Raw genomic sequence first — 16,058 nt, 5'->3', positions numbered from 1 at the left:
AAAAAAAGAATCTGGGCCGGGCGTGGTGGCGCACACCTTTAATCCCAGCACTTGGGAGACAGAGGCAGGTGGATCTCTGTGAGTTCAAGGCCAGCCTGGTCTACATAGTGAGTTCTAGGACTGCTGGGGCTACAGGAAGACCCTGTCTCAAAAAGACTGAAAAAAAAAAAAAAAAAGAAAAAGAATCCCATCCCCATTGCATCATCTTGGAACCATAGTCCAAAACATAGTGACATGCTGCCTGTGTGGGCCCTTCATGGTTTTTCACCTGCGTTTCTGTCCTTGTGTGCCCATCACATTCTACTACAGCTTTATAGCAAATCTTAAAATGAGGCAGTTTAAGAGCCGGGCATGGTGGCGGACACCTTTAATCCTACCACTCAGGAGGCAGAGGCAGAGGATCTCTGAGTTCAAGGCCAGCCTGGTCTACATAGTGAGTTTCAGGCCAGCTGGGGCTACAGGGAGACTCTGTCTCATAAAGACCAAAATTTAAAAATTAAAAATATTTTTTAGCCTGGTGTGGTGGCACACGCCTTTAATGCCAACACTTGGGAGGCAGATCTTGGTAGGTTGACCAGGCTCCAGTGGATGAACCCACACTGAAGGGCATTTGGGGACCCAAGTTTGACTCTGTAGGCCTTAAATATATATAAATATATATATTAAATATATATAAATATATATTTAAATATATATATATTTAAAGAGGCAGTTTGGGGTGAAAAAGAGGCAGTTAAGTTTTCCAACTAGCCCTTTAAAAAAATATTCTAGGTTTGCTGTATTTTTTTATAACTTCAAAAGCTTTATTTATCTGTGCATGTGTGTGCCTGCATGAGTTTATATGTACCACATGCATTCAGGTGTCTGTAGAGGCTAGAGAGCATCGGATCCCCTGGAAATGGAGTTATAGGCTACAGGCAGTTATCAGCCACGTGATGAGCCAGCTCTGCAGTTCCTTGTATAAATTTTAGAATCAGCTTGTTGTGTCATATAAAAGTTATAGAAATTCTCACTGGGAATGTAGTGAATCTACAGATTAATTTGGGAAGAAAGCACAGTAAGTTAAAAGCAGAAAGTATTAGATGCGCTTTTCCCCCTGTCCTCCTGGTGTTGTCCACATGCCTTGCCCCACTGCCCCCAGAGGTTATGCTTAACCCTTAGTATCTGTCTGTCTCTCTGTCTGTCTGTCTCTAGGACACTGGTATTGGGATGACACAGGAGGAGCTGGTGTCCAACCTGGGCACAATCGCCAGATCAGGGTCAAAGGTAAGCAGAGCCTAGTGTATTTCCCCTGCCCCCAGCAGTGTAGGGATGATGGGGGCATGTGGACAGGGCTTCAGAGAGGTTTCCACTCATGTTCTCATTTCATAGAAATTGAAGTGACATTTTGCCCAGAGCTTCAAAGTGGTGGGTGGCTTTTTAGTCTTGTCAGTCAGAGTCCAGATGAGCCATTTTTCCTCCTGATGCTTGTCTTCCAAGTCAGCCTTCACCCATCTAAGCTGCATAGGTCAGCAAGAGGTGGCCACTTCTCCAGGGTAGCATGGCTTCTGAGATTAATCTTGGGTCTACATGGGCACCGTTTCTGGGAACAGCCTGCTGTTAGGGGTTATTACCGACGTGACAGAAGCTATGCTGGGAAGACAAGATTGTCCTGGGGTCCTCAGCAGTGTCTGTTCTAGCCAGAGGGCTGTACCTGTAAATAGCTATAGTAGGTCTGGATCCTGTGTGCTTTTCTGTCTGTTTGTTAATGTAAATGCTGTACTGTGACTTCTGCCCATGTAGCCCTTGTTGAATTTCTGGTAGAGTAGCCTGTGCTGTAGAGAGCAGCTGTGAGCTATATGTGCTATTTTAAGTGAATTAAAAGGAAATGAGCTGTAAAATCAACTTTTTGATTGTACTAGCCAGATGTGTTGAGAGCTGCCACATTGTATAGATGTAGTCCCTCTTCACAAGATATTTTGGGCAGTGTAAACCAGAGCAGTGAGCGTTAATAACAGAATATCCAGTCAAGCACTGGAGTGCTATCGCTCATCCTCTGTGTCTGTGGGATCCACATTAGCCTCACAGTGAAAGCATTTTTAAAAAGTGGTATCTGTCCTGAACACAGCCTTTTTCTTATTCTTTAATAGTATACTATAGCTATTTATACAGTGTTTACATTGTTAGGTAGTTAGTGTAAGTAGATGTAGGTTGTGTACAGATGGTATACAAACACTGCTATTTTAGAGAAGACTGGAACATCCATAGATTTTTGTACCCATAAGGTCCTATAACTATCCCCTGGGGCACTGAGGGATAGTGCCAGGTTGAGCTGTTCCCACAAGGCTTAGAGGAAACACAGAAGACAAATGCAGCAGCCTCTCCAGGCCTGCTGACTTCAGGGTCAAGGTACCTCTTTGGCTACATGGTATGACCCCCAGTTGTCAGAGACGGGCAGAAGTATGAGCTGTGACAATGGATTGGACTGCTAGTGACTTTGGGCAGCTTGCCCCAGCTTCCGGTGGCTTAGTCCTTTATGAGAATGTGGGGTGGTAGAGACAGTGTCAGTGAGGTACTGGGCTCTTGATGTGTACTAGAGGAGTGTACCCAGCACAATACAGTAGGGAGCAGCCTCCCTCTGACAAGCCTCTGCCATGACAGGCCTTTCTGGAAGCACTACAGAACCAGGCGGAGACCAGCAGCAAGATCATTGGCCATTTTGGAGTGGGTTTCTACTCGGCCTTCATGGTGGCTGACCGAGTTGAGGTCTATTCCCGCTCAGCAGCTCCAGAGAGCCCAGGTTACCAGTGGCTTTCAGATGGGTAAGTAAGGAGGGGCTAATGTCCCTCTCCCTCTGGATACTTTTAGTCTAGTGTCACCTGATGTGCAAACTTGAAATTACCACTGAATTTGTAAAGAGTTGATTGGGGTGTTGAGACCAGGTCTTATTATATAGCCCAAGCTAGCCTGGAATGCACTGTATAGCTCAGTTTGGCCTTGAACCCACAGCAGTCTCCCAAGTTCAGCTTTCTGACTATTGGGATCACTGATGAAGAGGAGGCAATTGTATATTTTGTGGGCTGTTTATATGAATCAAGTCTGACTCTCCTGCTTTGGGAAGTCAAGTGGTTGGGGTGGGGGGGTGGTAATCACCAGTCACTGTATTCTCTCTCTCTGGTGCTGGCCTACTTAGACTGGGCTTGATAGTGCAGGATTAGAACAGAGCCTTGCTCTGTTGCCCTTGTCCATAGCCAGCCTTCTCAGGCCTTGGTGCTATGGGAGCCTCTCTTCCCTCCTGATCTTCAAGTTTCCTAGTTTTCACCCAGTTACCCACCAAACTCAGTGGGGTGCCTACATGGGGCCTCTCCCAGGAGAGGAGCACCCTTGTTACCCTCTTCTGTACATCCAGGCTGGCATGCTCTGAGAGTTGCTTCTTTCCTTCTCCCATACACAGTTTGGGATAATGTCTGACAAGTTGATGAAATAAAATTATTTAGATTGCATTTGAGGAGAATGATGCCTTGGTCAGGGAGTGGCTTTTTTTTCCAATTGGCTCCAAAACTTGATTTTTGTTTGTTTTGGTTTTGGGGACAGGGTCTCAAGATGGCTTAGAACTCACTAGAGAGTCACCTGCCTCTTTCTCTGGAATTAAGAGCGTGTACCTCCACACCCAGTTTGATTTCTGCATTCATTGGATTTGCTTTTAGGTTTTGTTGCATAGAGTAACAGCCTCCTACCCAAAAATTGGTTGCCCTGAATTATGTTTTTAATTCCATCTTCAGCATGCCCCTGGGCAGGAGCCTGGCAGTTTTTCCCTTTCTTTAGTCTGTATTTCAGCAAATAACTGGAAAGCAGTGCAGAGTAGACATACAGGGTGCCAGCAGGGCTCCGTGTGGGGGCATCTCCTCTTGCATTTCTACAGTGGTTTCTGTTCTTCTTGGGGTTCCCTAGCCATCACCAATCAGAAGCCAAATGGAGTTGGCCCCTTTTCCTGGCCATCCTGTGCTGATAGAGAGCTGGGCCAGGCCCGCTTGCTTGTCCCACAGGCCCAAGAGGTTCTCCTGGAGAGTAGTGGGATGCCTGAGGAGTCCAAGCACTCATACCCTGTGCCACTTCTCAGCTGTCCTTGTCCCTGATGTCTGCTCAGTGACCTGAGGGATTCTGCTGGAGTCAAAAACCAGAAAACTCGAGAACTCTATATGGTGGCACACACCTGCAATCCCAGCACTCAGGAGGCTAAGGCAGGAAGATCCTGAGTTTCAGGCCAGCTTAGAGGAAGGCACTTCTTGCTCTTCCTCATGCTAGCTTGAACTCTGCTTGTGAAAATCCCAAGGACGTGACAGAATCTGCCTTGTGGGGTCTGGTCTGCAGTGAGGTATGGAACTGGCTTTATTCTCTTCATGTTTTAGCTCTGGAGTGTTTGAAATTGCTGAAGCTTCAGGAGTTAGACCTGGAACTAAAATAATCATCCACCTCAAGTCAGACTGCAAAGAGTTTGCCAGCGAGTCCCGTGTACGAGGTGAGGAGAACCCTTGTATGAGAGGTAGGCATGCCTGGATGAGGGACACAGGCACAGCCTAGAAGGGTCAGGAGAGTACTTAGCCTTCTGCTTGGCTGACACATTTGGAAAGGGGAGTCCCCACTGGCCTTCTGACCAAACCTGATGGTAGAGCTATGTAGCCCTCTGTCTTTATGAGCCTGCCTGGGTTGGCAAAGTCCATTAGGCTGTAAAGTCCCAGGACTCTGCCACCTGCTGGCTGGAGCCTTTCAAGTCCAGGTTTGGTGAGGACTGGGATAGATGAACGGTCAAGAGACCGGTTTCATCTATCTGGCTAGATGAAAACTCTGGGGAGCACAGAGCATTTCTTGGGGTGCACCCTTAGCCCATGAAGCTAATTTTTCGCCACCAGACAGTCTCCTGGTTCCCTGTTATGGTGACCTAAGAGATCTGCTTCTGTCTCAAGCTCTGCGTCTGCCCGCCATGTGTAGGACAGACAAGCCCTCCCTGTGCACCTGGAGACCTCCATGCTTTTATTTCTGCATGCCGTGGGTCTTCACTGGTGTTTCTCTGTCTCCTGCAGATGTGGTAACAAAGTACAGTAACTTTGTCAGCTTCCCTTTGTACCTTAATGGAAGGCGGATTAACACCTTGCAGGTGAGGTCCTGGGCGGACTGTGGGACTCAGGCAGCTACAGAAACACACACTTCCAAGGATGGAGAGGCAGAGATAGCATGGGGGATGCTGCTCAGAATCACGGGAAAGACAGGCTAGGGATACAGGCAGGGTCCCCCAGGATATAATTTACACATCACACAAACCCCCTATTTAGTAAGTAGTGATTATGTTCACAGTGTCATGCAGCCAGCCACCTCCAGAGCCAGTTGTAGAACATTTCCATCACTTTGAAAAATAATCTTGTTCCTACTGACACTTCCTCATCCCCAGACCTGGCAGCTACAGTATACTTTCTGTTTGAATTTGCCTGATTTGAGCATTATACATTAATGGAGTCACATTGTAGCAGGTATAGGTAGCTTTGTTTTTTTGTAGCTGGGTAGTATTCCATCTCATGGAAGTACCACATGTTATCAGCTTGCCCAATGGGCGGTGTCTTTAATCTCTGCTAAGTACTCTTAGGTGTAGTCTCCTGATTGGCTCTTTGCAATATGCTTTCCTGGGGAGGGATACTTGTTCAGAGCCTTTTGCATATCTCCCCTTGTGTTGTTCCCAACACTTACTAGTGCTGATGAGGAGCTGTCGATTCAGGGGTTTCTTTGTTCCTTGCCTGCCTATCCAGGAGACCCATGTGGGTACACATGCTCCTCTAATTCACTCTGTGTAGTCATTGGGAAGACATGCTTGAACATGAAACCTCTCCATCAATTTCCATTGCTAGGCCATTTGGATGATGGACCCCAAAGACATCAGTGAATCACAGCATGAGGAATTCTACCATTACATTGCTCAGGCTTATGACAAGCCCCGCTTCACCCTGCACTACAAGACGGATGCACCACTCAACATCCGGAGCATCTTCTATGTGCCAGAGATGGTAAGGTGCTTCGCTAGCCCTGGCTTAGCCTTCAACACTGTGGCAGCCCAGCGAAGGAAGCGTCTTTCAGTACAGGCCCAGGTTCTGTGCCCAAGGTCAAGGACTGATTCACGGTACCCAAGGAGGTTCCCTTGGAACAGCTGCACGTTTGCCAGTGTTGTGGAGGGTTGCGGTTTCTGCACGAAGCTCTGAAAAGGACTCTGCTGCTGTCACTTGTCTCTTGGGCTCCCTGGTTTGTGGCAGCAGCGGTGGCTCTGGCAAGTCCTACATGCTAAGCCTGGTCAGGACCTATTCTACAGCCTCACCTCAGTGGCCCCTTGTAGCCCTCACTTCTTATTGCCCCCCTGGGAAAGAACCAGGCTGGGCCCTGGGCCGCCATAACCTTGTTAGGTCTGAAGGCCCTGCGGGGCCTTGGCATCTATGGACTTACCAGAAATGCTATGTCTTAGCTCATTGGGACTTCCTAGATCAGCCTACATTGTGACTGCAACCAGTGCTAAAGCAGAGCAGGAGCAGTAGGCAGTGAGCACAGATTTGGGCTTTGTAATCTTGTGTGATAACTGCCAACTCTGCTGGGTGGTGGCAGATGCCTTAGTAAACCAACAAAGCTTTATCCCAGGGAACCTGTGATCCCAGAAATCCCAGAATTCAAATTTCATCTTGTGTGTTGGGAGATATTTCTGTTTGATTTCTTTCTTCTTTTCTTTTTTTGGGGGGTGGGGGTCCTAACTTTTTAAAAATGTAGAAATCATTATCAGGCCCCAACCTGCAATGGTGGTAGAAGAGCCTGAGCTGCATTTGGCTTGGAGGCTGTGGCTTGCTGGCCCTGACCCATAGGTAGTTTTGGCTCTGTTCTTGGGTACATAGAGGACTTTATTGTTTGATGTATTCTGTAGAGTGTAGCTTGGGGAGTCTGCCCAATCCCCTCCAGAGCCCTCATGGGTTCTGGCAGAGTAGACATCTGTGTGAGGGGCAGGTACATTGTTTTCTGATTTTTGGCCTTGCTCACCCTTGGGGTTCATCACCCATGTGGCCTTGGGAGATGCTGTCTCTCTGCCATGCTGTCCTCGGACCTGCCTCCCCCTATCCTCTGCTCCTGCCACCTGACCTTCTTTCCTTTCCCCCAGAAACCATCCATGTTTGACATGAGTAGGGAGCTGGGCTCCAGTGTGGCACTCTATAGCCGCAAGATCCTCATCCAGACCAAGGCTACGGATATCTTGCCCAAGTGGCTACGCTTCATTCGAGGTACAGTTGCCAACACCCAGGCTCTGTGATGTGGGTTATGGTCCGTGTCCTTAAGTGTCTTCCCATGTGCCCCTCTGCTGCCTACTGCATGTTGGCTCTCCAACCACTCTTACTCAGTGGAGCTAACCATGCTGGCCCAGTTCTATGGAGCAGCCAGGAAAGGAGCTCAGAGCATCCAGGAAATGTCCCAGCCTAGCAGTAGTCCTAGCAGAAGGCAGAGGGGCATTAAGTTCTTTCATGTTTAGAGACTTGGCATGAGTTTCAAATTTGTGTGTAAATTATATTGGGCCTGAGATTAAAGTCCAGCAAAAGAATTGAGCATTTACGTTTTTGGGTCAAAAGCACACAGTAGCTATGATACATTTAGGGCTTTTTTTCTTTTGAGATAAGGTCTTGTATATAGCCTAGGCCTCAGCCTCCTGAGTGCTGGGATTATATGCCTAATTTAGGGCTTGTAAAGTAAAATCTGGAATTTTTTTTCCATGTGCCCCTAGGTCTTTTGAGACTGCACGCACCACTCCCAGCACAGGTCAGGCCTGCCCTCAAACTGTGTCTTATCCCCAGGCTGGCTATGCCCTTCCGACCTGGGGTATGAGCAGGACTGTGAGGAACTGCATTCTCTCCCTCCCCAATCAGCTCTCCTCTTAATCCATGGTTCATACGAGGCTATGAGGCAGTGAGGTGAAAAACCAGTTCAAAATGTGAAGGTCTTGGGTAGTAGTCAAGGGCCCACAGACACTGGGTCCTGATATTCCCTGTCATCTCAGGTGTTGTGGACAGTGAGGATATTCCCCTGAACCTCAGCCGGGAGCTCCTGCAGGAGAGTGCACTCATCCGGTAAGCCTGGAGGATGGGTGGAGTGGGGAACTCTTGGGAAAGCATTCTCAGCTCCATGGGACCAGACATGACTTCCAGAAGTCGAGGGTGAATGAGGCCTTAGGGGTAGGGGCCCTCCGTATCTGTCTAGGTGCCCAGGCCTGGCCTCTGGAGCCGATGGCTGAGCAACTCATTCTGTGATCAGGAAGGATTTGGCACTGGCTGGTTACTGCCAAGGTCAAACCTCCAAAATAGTGGTGCTCTGACAAGGCCAAGCTGGACCCTACACAGGGGTATGCCTGGCTCAGGTGCCTCCATTTGGTCTTCACTTGCTCTCTTTAGTTACAGGCTCTACAGATAGTCTTTATTCAGAGCTGGCATTATTCTTAAAAAACATGCAGCTTATCCATAAATAACCCTTGCCTAGATATGGCCACTATTCATTTTAGAGGGCAGCTGATTGACAGCCTACATAAGCATAGGTTTCAGAGTAAGTATATAGATGAAAACTAAATTGGAAATAGGCCCAGGTTCGATTCCCAACACCCACATGGCGGCTGACAACCATCTGTAACTCCAGTAAGTTCTCCAAGTTGCTCACAAAGAACAAGATGTAGCCTGACTAGAGTGTGGTCACTGAAGGCTGGGGCCCTGTTAGGGGATAAGTTACCACATGGGGAGAGCCCCAAGTTTATCTCTTAAACTGGGTGCTTCAAGCAGAGTTGCCAGGTGAGGGTGGGCCTGTCTGGCCTTCAGAAATAAAAGTGCTGAGTAGATGGCTTTTTTACTGCCATTATTGTTTTGGGAGCACACTTCTAACAACTGCACAGTAGGTATATATTGTTTATCCAGAATCTTAAGGTGGATCACATTTCCCATTAAATACAAATGTACAATAAATGAAGAAAGGAACAAGATTCTTTTTTCCAGCCCCCACAGACATTGCTGACCTAACACTGACCCTTTACTTCACTGCCCACACTGCTATGGGGTACCACAGCTGCCTGCTGCAGCTCTGGACCCTGTGGTGTGTGGTGATTTTTCATTGCTGATGGTAAAGGTGCATTGGTGTGTTTGTAGGTGTGGACTCTGAGTATACCGAGAGTTTCTGAAGAATTACTGGTGCTGGGACATGTTCCCAGTTGTGGCCCATCCCCACCACCCAGCCCAGGTGTGTCCACAGTTTGGGAGAGTCCAGACACCATGTCTCAGAGCTAGGTGAGGCAGGGGTGACCCCAGAACCACATTCCTTGTTTGCTTGGCCACTGCCTTCCTTGTAGGGGCCTTGTCACCTGCTTGGCTCTGACACCAGTGACTGCTGCCCCATATGTGGGTGTCCCCTCAACTCTGACACTCTACACAGGTGTAGAGTGTCAGGTATAGAGCCCTGTCCCTGTGAGGGTACCCCCTTCACAGGTTTCATGTCCTGTCATGGGCTGCTGTGGCCCACTTGTAGGTAAGGATGCCTACCTTGTACCCACTCTGCACTGTGACTCAAGGATGAGTTATTCTAGGCAGGAATGGAGGAGCAAAAGCTTAGATGAGCTTAGACATTATGTTCCCCTACCCTGGTACTAAGGAAAGAGCTTGTAATTGTACCCTTGTAAGGGAGAGGCAGAATACCAAACAGGACATATGACCCTGATCCCTCTAATAAAACTGCTTGTCAGTTTAGGCCTTTTTATGAGGCTGTAGTAAAAATATCTTGATTATAGAATCCCAGGTTTGAGAAGCCAAGGTGTGTATATAGTGTATGCAGTATGTCCCAGGTTATATAGAGTGTGTGAGATATGTACATCACTGACCCAAAATATGAGAAGCTCTGCATAGTGAGGAGGCAGTCTCTGCATGCACATATACTGTACTAATTTACCTGTATTGGGGTTTTCCTGGGTTTGGTTTGGTTTTTTAACAAGGCATTTTCCCCATCACTAGGATTGTTAGATGTCATATTTTTGGTATCTTCAGTATCATTATTAATTATTTTATTTTGGTCTTTTTGAGACAGGGTCCCTCTGTAACCTCAGCTGGCCTGGAGCTCATGATGTAGACCAGGATGGATTTGAACCCATAGAGATCCGCCTGCCTCTGCCTCCCAAGTGCTGGGATTAAAGGCGTGCACCACCATGCCCATGCTATTAGTTTTAATGTGTTCGCTCCCACTGGACTGTTGAGTCTGTTCATAACTGTTTGTCTTGTGCCACAGTGGAAGTCACACTCCTTATTTCCTGGGTCTGATTCTTGCTGGTGCCCAGGGTAGACATCTTCTCAGGGTGTCATTGTGGATTGTCCTGAAGGGGTATCAGTTTGCATTGCCATCTGCAGGGGCCATTGAACCTCCCATTTGGGGGTAGCTCAGGATTCCCTTTTGCTCCATGATTTTCATCTGGTTCCAGGGGCACTGCTGTATTTGTACCTTTGATTTCTGATATGCTGAACATTTCTCATGTCTTCTGGCCCTGATACTTCACAGAAGGTTCTATTTATAGTCAGTAAATTCTGTTCTATAGGAAACTCCGGGATGTTCTACAGCAGAGGCTGATCAAGTTCTTCATTGACCAGAGCAAAAAAGATGCCGAGAAATACGCAAAGTTTTTTGAAGATTATGGCTTGTTCATGAGGGAGGGCATTGTGACCACTGCAGAGCAGGAGGTCAAGGTAGGTTGATTTTCCAGTCCCTTTTGGTCATCCTTGGCCCTGGTGCTGCAGAAGAAGCCTGTAGGTGCCACCCTGCATGTGGTAATGAGGCAGACAAGCACCTACCCTCTGCTGCCAGGTCATCATTGGCTCCTGGGTTCCTACAGGTCCACTGCAGGTCCATGCGTATCCTAACCTGTGTTGGTCAAATGCTCATCCCTGACAGAATACCTGACAAAAGCAACTTAAGGGAAGGACTTACTGCTCTTATGGTGGGGAAGGTGTGGCTGGGATAGCACAGTCTCTGTTATAGCAGTTAGGAAGCAGAGACCAAGTGAGAATGCCTGTTTTCTGACTTTCTCATTTTCCCCTTTTTATTCTTTCTGGGCCCCCAGCCTATGGGACAGTGCCACCCATATTCAGGGTGAGTCTTCCTCCTTAGTTAATCTTTCCTTCTTTAAGTGGATTTTTCTCAAGTGTTTTGTCAGTGATGGAAAACTAACAGGAATGGAGACCTTAGATAAAGCTGTGTGTAAAGCTGCTGGAGTCCACTGCCAGGTTGAGAGGTTGGAAAAGCCCTCCCAGACTCACCCAGAGGTGTGCTTTGCTATCTTGTAGGCACTTCTCAGTCCATTCAAGGTGGCAGTCAAGATCAACCATCACATTGCCATTGTCCCACAGACATTGAGCTCTTAGCCTAAAGATCAGCCTTGATACCCTGGCCCCTGGAGCTGGCAAGATGAGAGATTCATATTTTCTTTCTCAGATGATGTTGGGAGGGTTAAAGAGAGGATGGGGTACACCTGTTTTAATAAGGGATGGTCACAGTATAACTAATAGAGCCCTTAATACTGCCATTGGGGCCAGTTCAGCTAATTTTGCAGCCAATTGCTGAAAAATAGTCCAGTTGTTCCTAAATGGTTTGTATCATTTTTTTAAACTGAAGTTTCTATCACTTACATGGCATAAACTCCATTGATGTAGCATTGAGAACACTGTGTTGGTGCATATATATGCACATGTATATGGTATATACATGGAGGCCAGAAGAGGATATTGGGTGTCCTCTGTCACTCTCCACCAATTCCCTTTGAAGCAAGGTCTTCCCTCTAACTTAGGGCTCACATTTTCTCAGCTATATTGGAAGCCAACAAGACCTTGCCATCTTCCTATCTTCTCCCTGCCTCAGAGCTGATGTTAACAGGCATGCACAGGATGCTGAGATCTAAACTCCAGTCCTTATGATTGCACAGCAAGTGCTCTTATCCACTAAGCCATTTCTCTAGCTCCTGACCTTTTAGTATTAATAGCCAGTAGCATTTGCTGCTTGACAGGGCCTTTTCTAAATCTTTGTTAAATACATCTTCACTTGGTACATTTGTGCACAGTGAGAGCTGGATGCATTCATGAGCATGAACCTTACTGTGGATGTGGCTACCCCATGCCAGGGCACTTTGCAAGATCTCTTTGTCAGCCTACCTACCTTGAGTCCAAGACATAGAACATTCATTTGGACCTATCCCTGGGTGCCTTCCATACTTCCCCCAGGTTCATGTGCTGCCTGTGCTATTCTGGTGCTGGGATTGTCAGAGGTGGCAGTGGCATAGAAAAGGTAGTATCCAGGTTGATGGCTCCAAGACCAGCCCCATAGCTTGTCCTTTCCATACCGCCACACCAGCTGCACTGGTTTCACCTGCATCCTATCCTCTAAGGAGCCTTCTCTAAGGCCTATTTTGCCATATACCCAACAAGCCAGAGCTTGGTGACATGGGCACCTCTGGTTCTGAGGGAGGCTAGGGAATGTGGACTTCACAAAATCTAGTGTCCTGGTATCACTGAGGATGGAGGGAAGATGCTAAGTTCAAAACAGGGTCTGCAATGAACAGGGGCCAGCTACCTGAGAGTCTGCACAGGTCTTCAGGATGCCCTAGGCTGCCTGGGTTAGAAGGGCTTCCCACAGTCCTGTGTCTCTTTAGTGGGGCTCATGGAAAAAGTGAAGCCTGAAATTATCTAAGTCTACCACAACCCTTGGAGGCCAGGCCAGGCCAGGCCAGGGGCTGATGCTCAGATGTCACCCTGGAGGAAGCAATGATCTGCCCATATGTCTGCAGGAGGACATTGCAAAGCTGCTGCGCTATGAGTCCTCAGCACTGCCTGCTGGGCAGCTGACCAGTCTGCCAGACTATGCCAGCCGCATGCAAGCTGGTACCCGCAACATCTACTACCTGTGTGCCCCCAACCGACATCTGGCCGAGCATTCACCCTACTATGAGGCCATGAAGCAGAAACACACAGAGGTGGGTAGTCTCTGTCCTGTTGCCAAGCCAGGGATAGTATCCCACCAGGTCTGAACTGAGAGGGGCTTGAACCTCCCAACTCTGCTTGGGAGAAAATGACTGAATATGTTTGAAGCCTGGGAGGCTGTGTTGTGGGAGGTAGGGCACCTGTCTGTGATGGGGCTACAATTCTCACTAGTTGGTAGATAGGTTTGTTCATGAATAGTCTGTATGTCTGCTGCCAAGATAGTCAGAACCTTCCTTAGAAGCTTCTGGCAAAATATTGCTCAGAACCCCAGTGTCCCCAGGAGGAGTCCCCTCTGCTCTTGCGGGCTGACAGGTTTGGGTACCCACAGGTGCTATTCTGCTATGAGCAGTTTGATGAGCTTACTCTGCTGCACCTGCGTGAGTTTGACAAGAAGAAGCTGATCTCTGTAGAGACAGACATTGTTGTTGATCACTACAAGGAGGAGAAGTTTGAAGACATATCTCCAGGTTGTTTCCCATCTGTCTCTGGGGTATGGGACAGTGTAGGTGTTGGGCAGGGGTCTGACACTTGTCCCACTGAGCCCTCTTGACCTGCCTGTCAGCCTAACAGGGTTCTCTTTCTCACTTGGGTCGGGATCTACCAGCCTATGCAGGAAGCTGCTTGGGAGAATCTTAGAGGTGTGGGAAAGGCCCAGGGTCCAGGAGTTGCTGAGGCTCCTTCTGTGGAGGCTCTTGCAACTAGCCAGGCTTCTGAAGAGAATTAGGATTGCCCTGTTTTTTGGAGATTGGAGCTCACAGTATAGTCACAGATGACCATGAACTTCTGACCCTCTCACCTCAGCCCCATGAGTGCTGGGATTATAAGTGTGTGCCACCACAGTTGGGCTCCAAAATTTCTTTGAAAGCCCTAAAAGAAATAGAGACCATGGCAACCATAGGTGTCCTCTTAAGGTTCTTACAAGTGAAATGTGTTTCCAAGAACATTTGTCTGCCCCTAGCTGAGGTGGTATGATTGGGGGCAGCCCAGGAATGTGCTGAGTGAAGCATGCTGAGTGAGGCACTGGGCGGTAGCCCCAGGTCCACTCACACTGTTCTTTTATAGCCAGAGAACACCTATCTGAGAAGGAGACAGAAGAGCTGATGGCCTGGATGAGGAATGCACTGGGGTCTCGTGTTACCAATGTGAAGGTGAGGCCTACTTGAGATAGTCATCACCCAGCTACTATGGCCCTTGGTGTGTCTCACTGCCTGGCTACTGCTGTGAGTTGCAGGCTTGATGGGTGTTCGCCTAGTAGTGGAGACTGCCTGGGAGCCCTGATGAAGTAGGGAGTATGAGGCCTGGCTCCTGTTTCTCAGTGTAGGGATCCAAGGAAACTAAAGGAAGAGCTGAAGCCTGGTGGTCAGGGGAGGGACAGAGTCTCTAGTGGCCAAACAAGGCCAGTGTGGCCCAGGTCCTCTAGGAGCTACAGTTGCTGAAGCAGGGGTTCCAAAGAAAAGACAGGCTATCCCAACCCTTAGAGTCAGGTGGGCTTCAGAGACCTAAGAACCTGTCAGTCTAACTCAGAAAGAACCAGCAGAGAAGGGGTCCACAATGAAGGACCACTGACTCAGGGACATTTTCAGGAATGGCCACACAGGAGAGGCAGATGTATAAAATATGGTCCCAGGCAGGACACCTGGCGGATGAGACTGTGGTGGTGCCTGCTGCTGTGGCAAGTGTTCTCGTTACTTGTCTCTGGGCTGTGATGAGAAGGGTCAAAACTAGATGTAAAGGGATTATGGATTTGGATCTGCTCAGATGATTCTCCTCAGTGGCGAGATTCTCCTGTGTTGAGAGGTAGAACCTGAGTTGCTGAAGTCACCATGGTAAACGGCACCCTGTCAGGAAGGGGTTGCAGAGGTTCAGATAGAGCAAGATTCTCAGAGTTCCTCAGGACAGTGAGAATCTCAAGAGGGAGCAAAGGAGGCTGTCCAGAGAAGGCCCTGCCCTGAGGCTAGACCAGCAGATTAGGGTAGGCTAACAGGCTCCAGAAGACTTGAGATGAGGACAGTGCCAGGCAAGCCAGAACATTGATGGTAAGATGCTGCTGCCTGCTGGCCTTAGGGATGAGGCAGGAGTCCCCACCCACCCTGGCCTCAGCACCTTTCTGTGGTGCCCTTCCTTGGTTGACGCAGAGGAAATGAGGTTAGCCCTGAAACTCTGCCTTTTAACCCTTTGGTCTGGGGAGCTACACTCTGCTTCAGACCCTACCAGCCCTGGATTTCTCATCCCTGGGTTCTTCTTTATCTGCACCCCGGCCTTGCTTGCAGGTGACTTTCCGCCTGGACACCCACCCTGCCATGGTGACTGTGCTGGAAATGGGGGCTGCTCGGCACTTCTTGCGCATGCAGCAGCTAGCCAAGACCCAGGAAGAGCGTGCTCAGCTGCTACAGCCCACGCTGGAGATCAACCCCAGGTATGTTCAGACTCCAGCTCTGACCTGTCAGGGACTCCTACAAATTGTGCTACTGTGGATTATTCCATACTGTGGAGCATAAGAAAGAAGTGAAGTTCACGTGCCATGGGACGTTGGTTCCAAGAAGGTCCATGTATTTAAGCTGAATTTGAATTGTATCCACGGGAAGTTTTTATTTTTGTTATGTGTATGAGTGTTTTGCCTCATGTATGTAAGTGTACACAGAGGCTAGAAGAGAGCATCAGATCTCTTAGAATTGGAGTTATTGATGCTTGTTACATGCCGTATGGGTGCTGAGAACTGATCCCAGATCCTCTGCAAGAACAGTCAGTCAGTGTTCTTAACCAACTGAGCCATCCTCTCCAGCCCTAGGACTCTTTTTTTTTTAACTTTTATTTTTTATTTTTATTTTATGTGTACACATGTATTGCCTGCATGTAGGTAAATGCACCCATGTCATGCAATGCTCATGGAGGTCAGAGAGGGCGAGGGAAGTCAGGGCAGGAACTCAAGCAGGAACATGAAGTAGAAACCATGGAGGAATGTTGCTTGCTGGCTCACTCACAGGTTCATGCTCAGCTAGCTTTCTTTCACAGCCCAGAACC

General features: G+C 48.3%; 1 protein-coding gene across 1 annotated transcript in view; it reads left to right on the top strand.

Annotated features, from left to right (window-relative positions):
• The window catches only part of Trap1 (TNF receptor associated protein 1), a 39,815-nt gene that overhangs the window by 21,714 nt on the left and 2,043 nt on the right, over positions 1–16,058 (top strand). The window contains exons 5-16 of the mRNA XM_008846154.2: positions 1,195–1,266; positions 2,641–2,801; positions 4,389–4,498; positions 5,061–5,134; positions 5,877–6,032; positions 7,160–7,280; positions 8,048–8,117; positions 10,607–10,754; positions 12,845–13,030; positions 13,366–13,504; positions 14,100–14,185; positions 15,308–15,453. Of these exons, the coding sequence (XP_008844376.1) occupies positions 1,195–1,266; positions 2,641–2,801; positions 4,389–4,498; positions 5,061–5,134; positions 5,877–6,032; positions 7,160–7,280; positions 8,048–8,117; positions 10,607–10,754; positions 12,845–13,030; positions 13,366–13,504; positions 14,100–14,185; positions 15,308–15,453 (1,469 nt within the window). The remainder of the gene's footprint in view (positions 1–1,194; positions 1,267–2,640; positions 2,802–4,388; positions 4,499–5,060; positions 5,135–5,876; positions 6,033–7,159; positions 7,281–8,047; positions 8,118–10,606; positions 10,755–12,844; positions 13,031–13,365; positions 13,505–14,099; positions 14,186–15,307; positions 15,454–16,058) is intronic.

This window comes from Nannospalax galili, unplaced genomic scaffold (assembly GCF_000622305.1).
Source record: "Nannospalax galili isolate Female #2095 unplaced genomic scaffold, S.galili_v1.0 scaffold471, whole genome shotgun sequence".
In the NCBI taxonomy this organism is placed as follows: domain Eukaryota; kingdom Metazoa; phylum Chordata; class Mammalia; order Rodentia; family Spalacidae; genus Nannospalax; species Nannospalax galili.
This window is presented reverse-complemented; position numbering and strand designations above follow the sequence as displayed.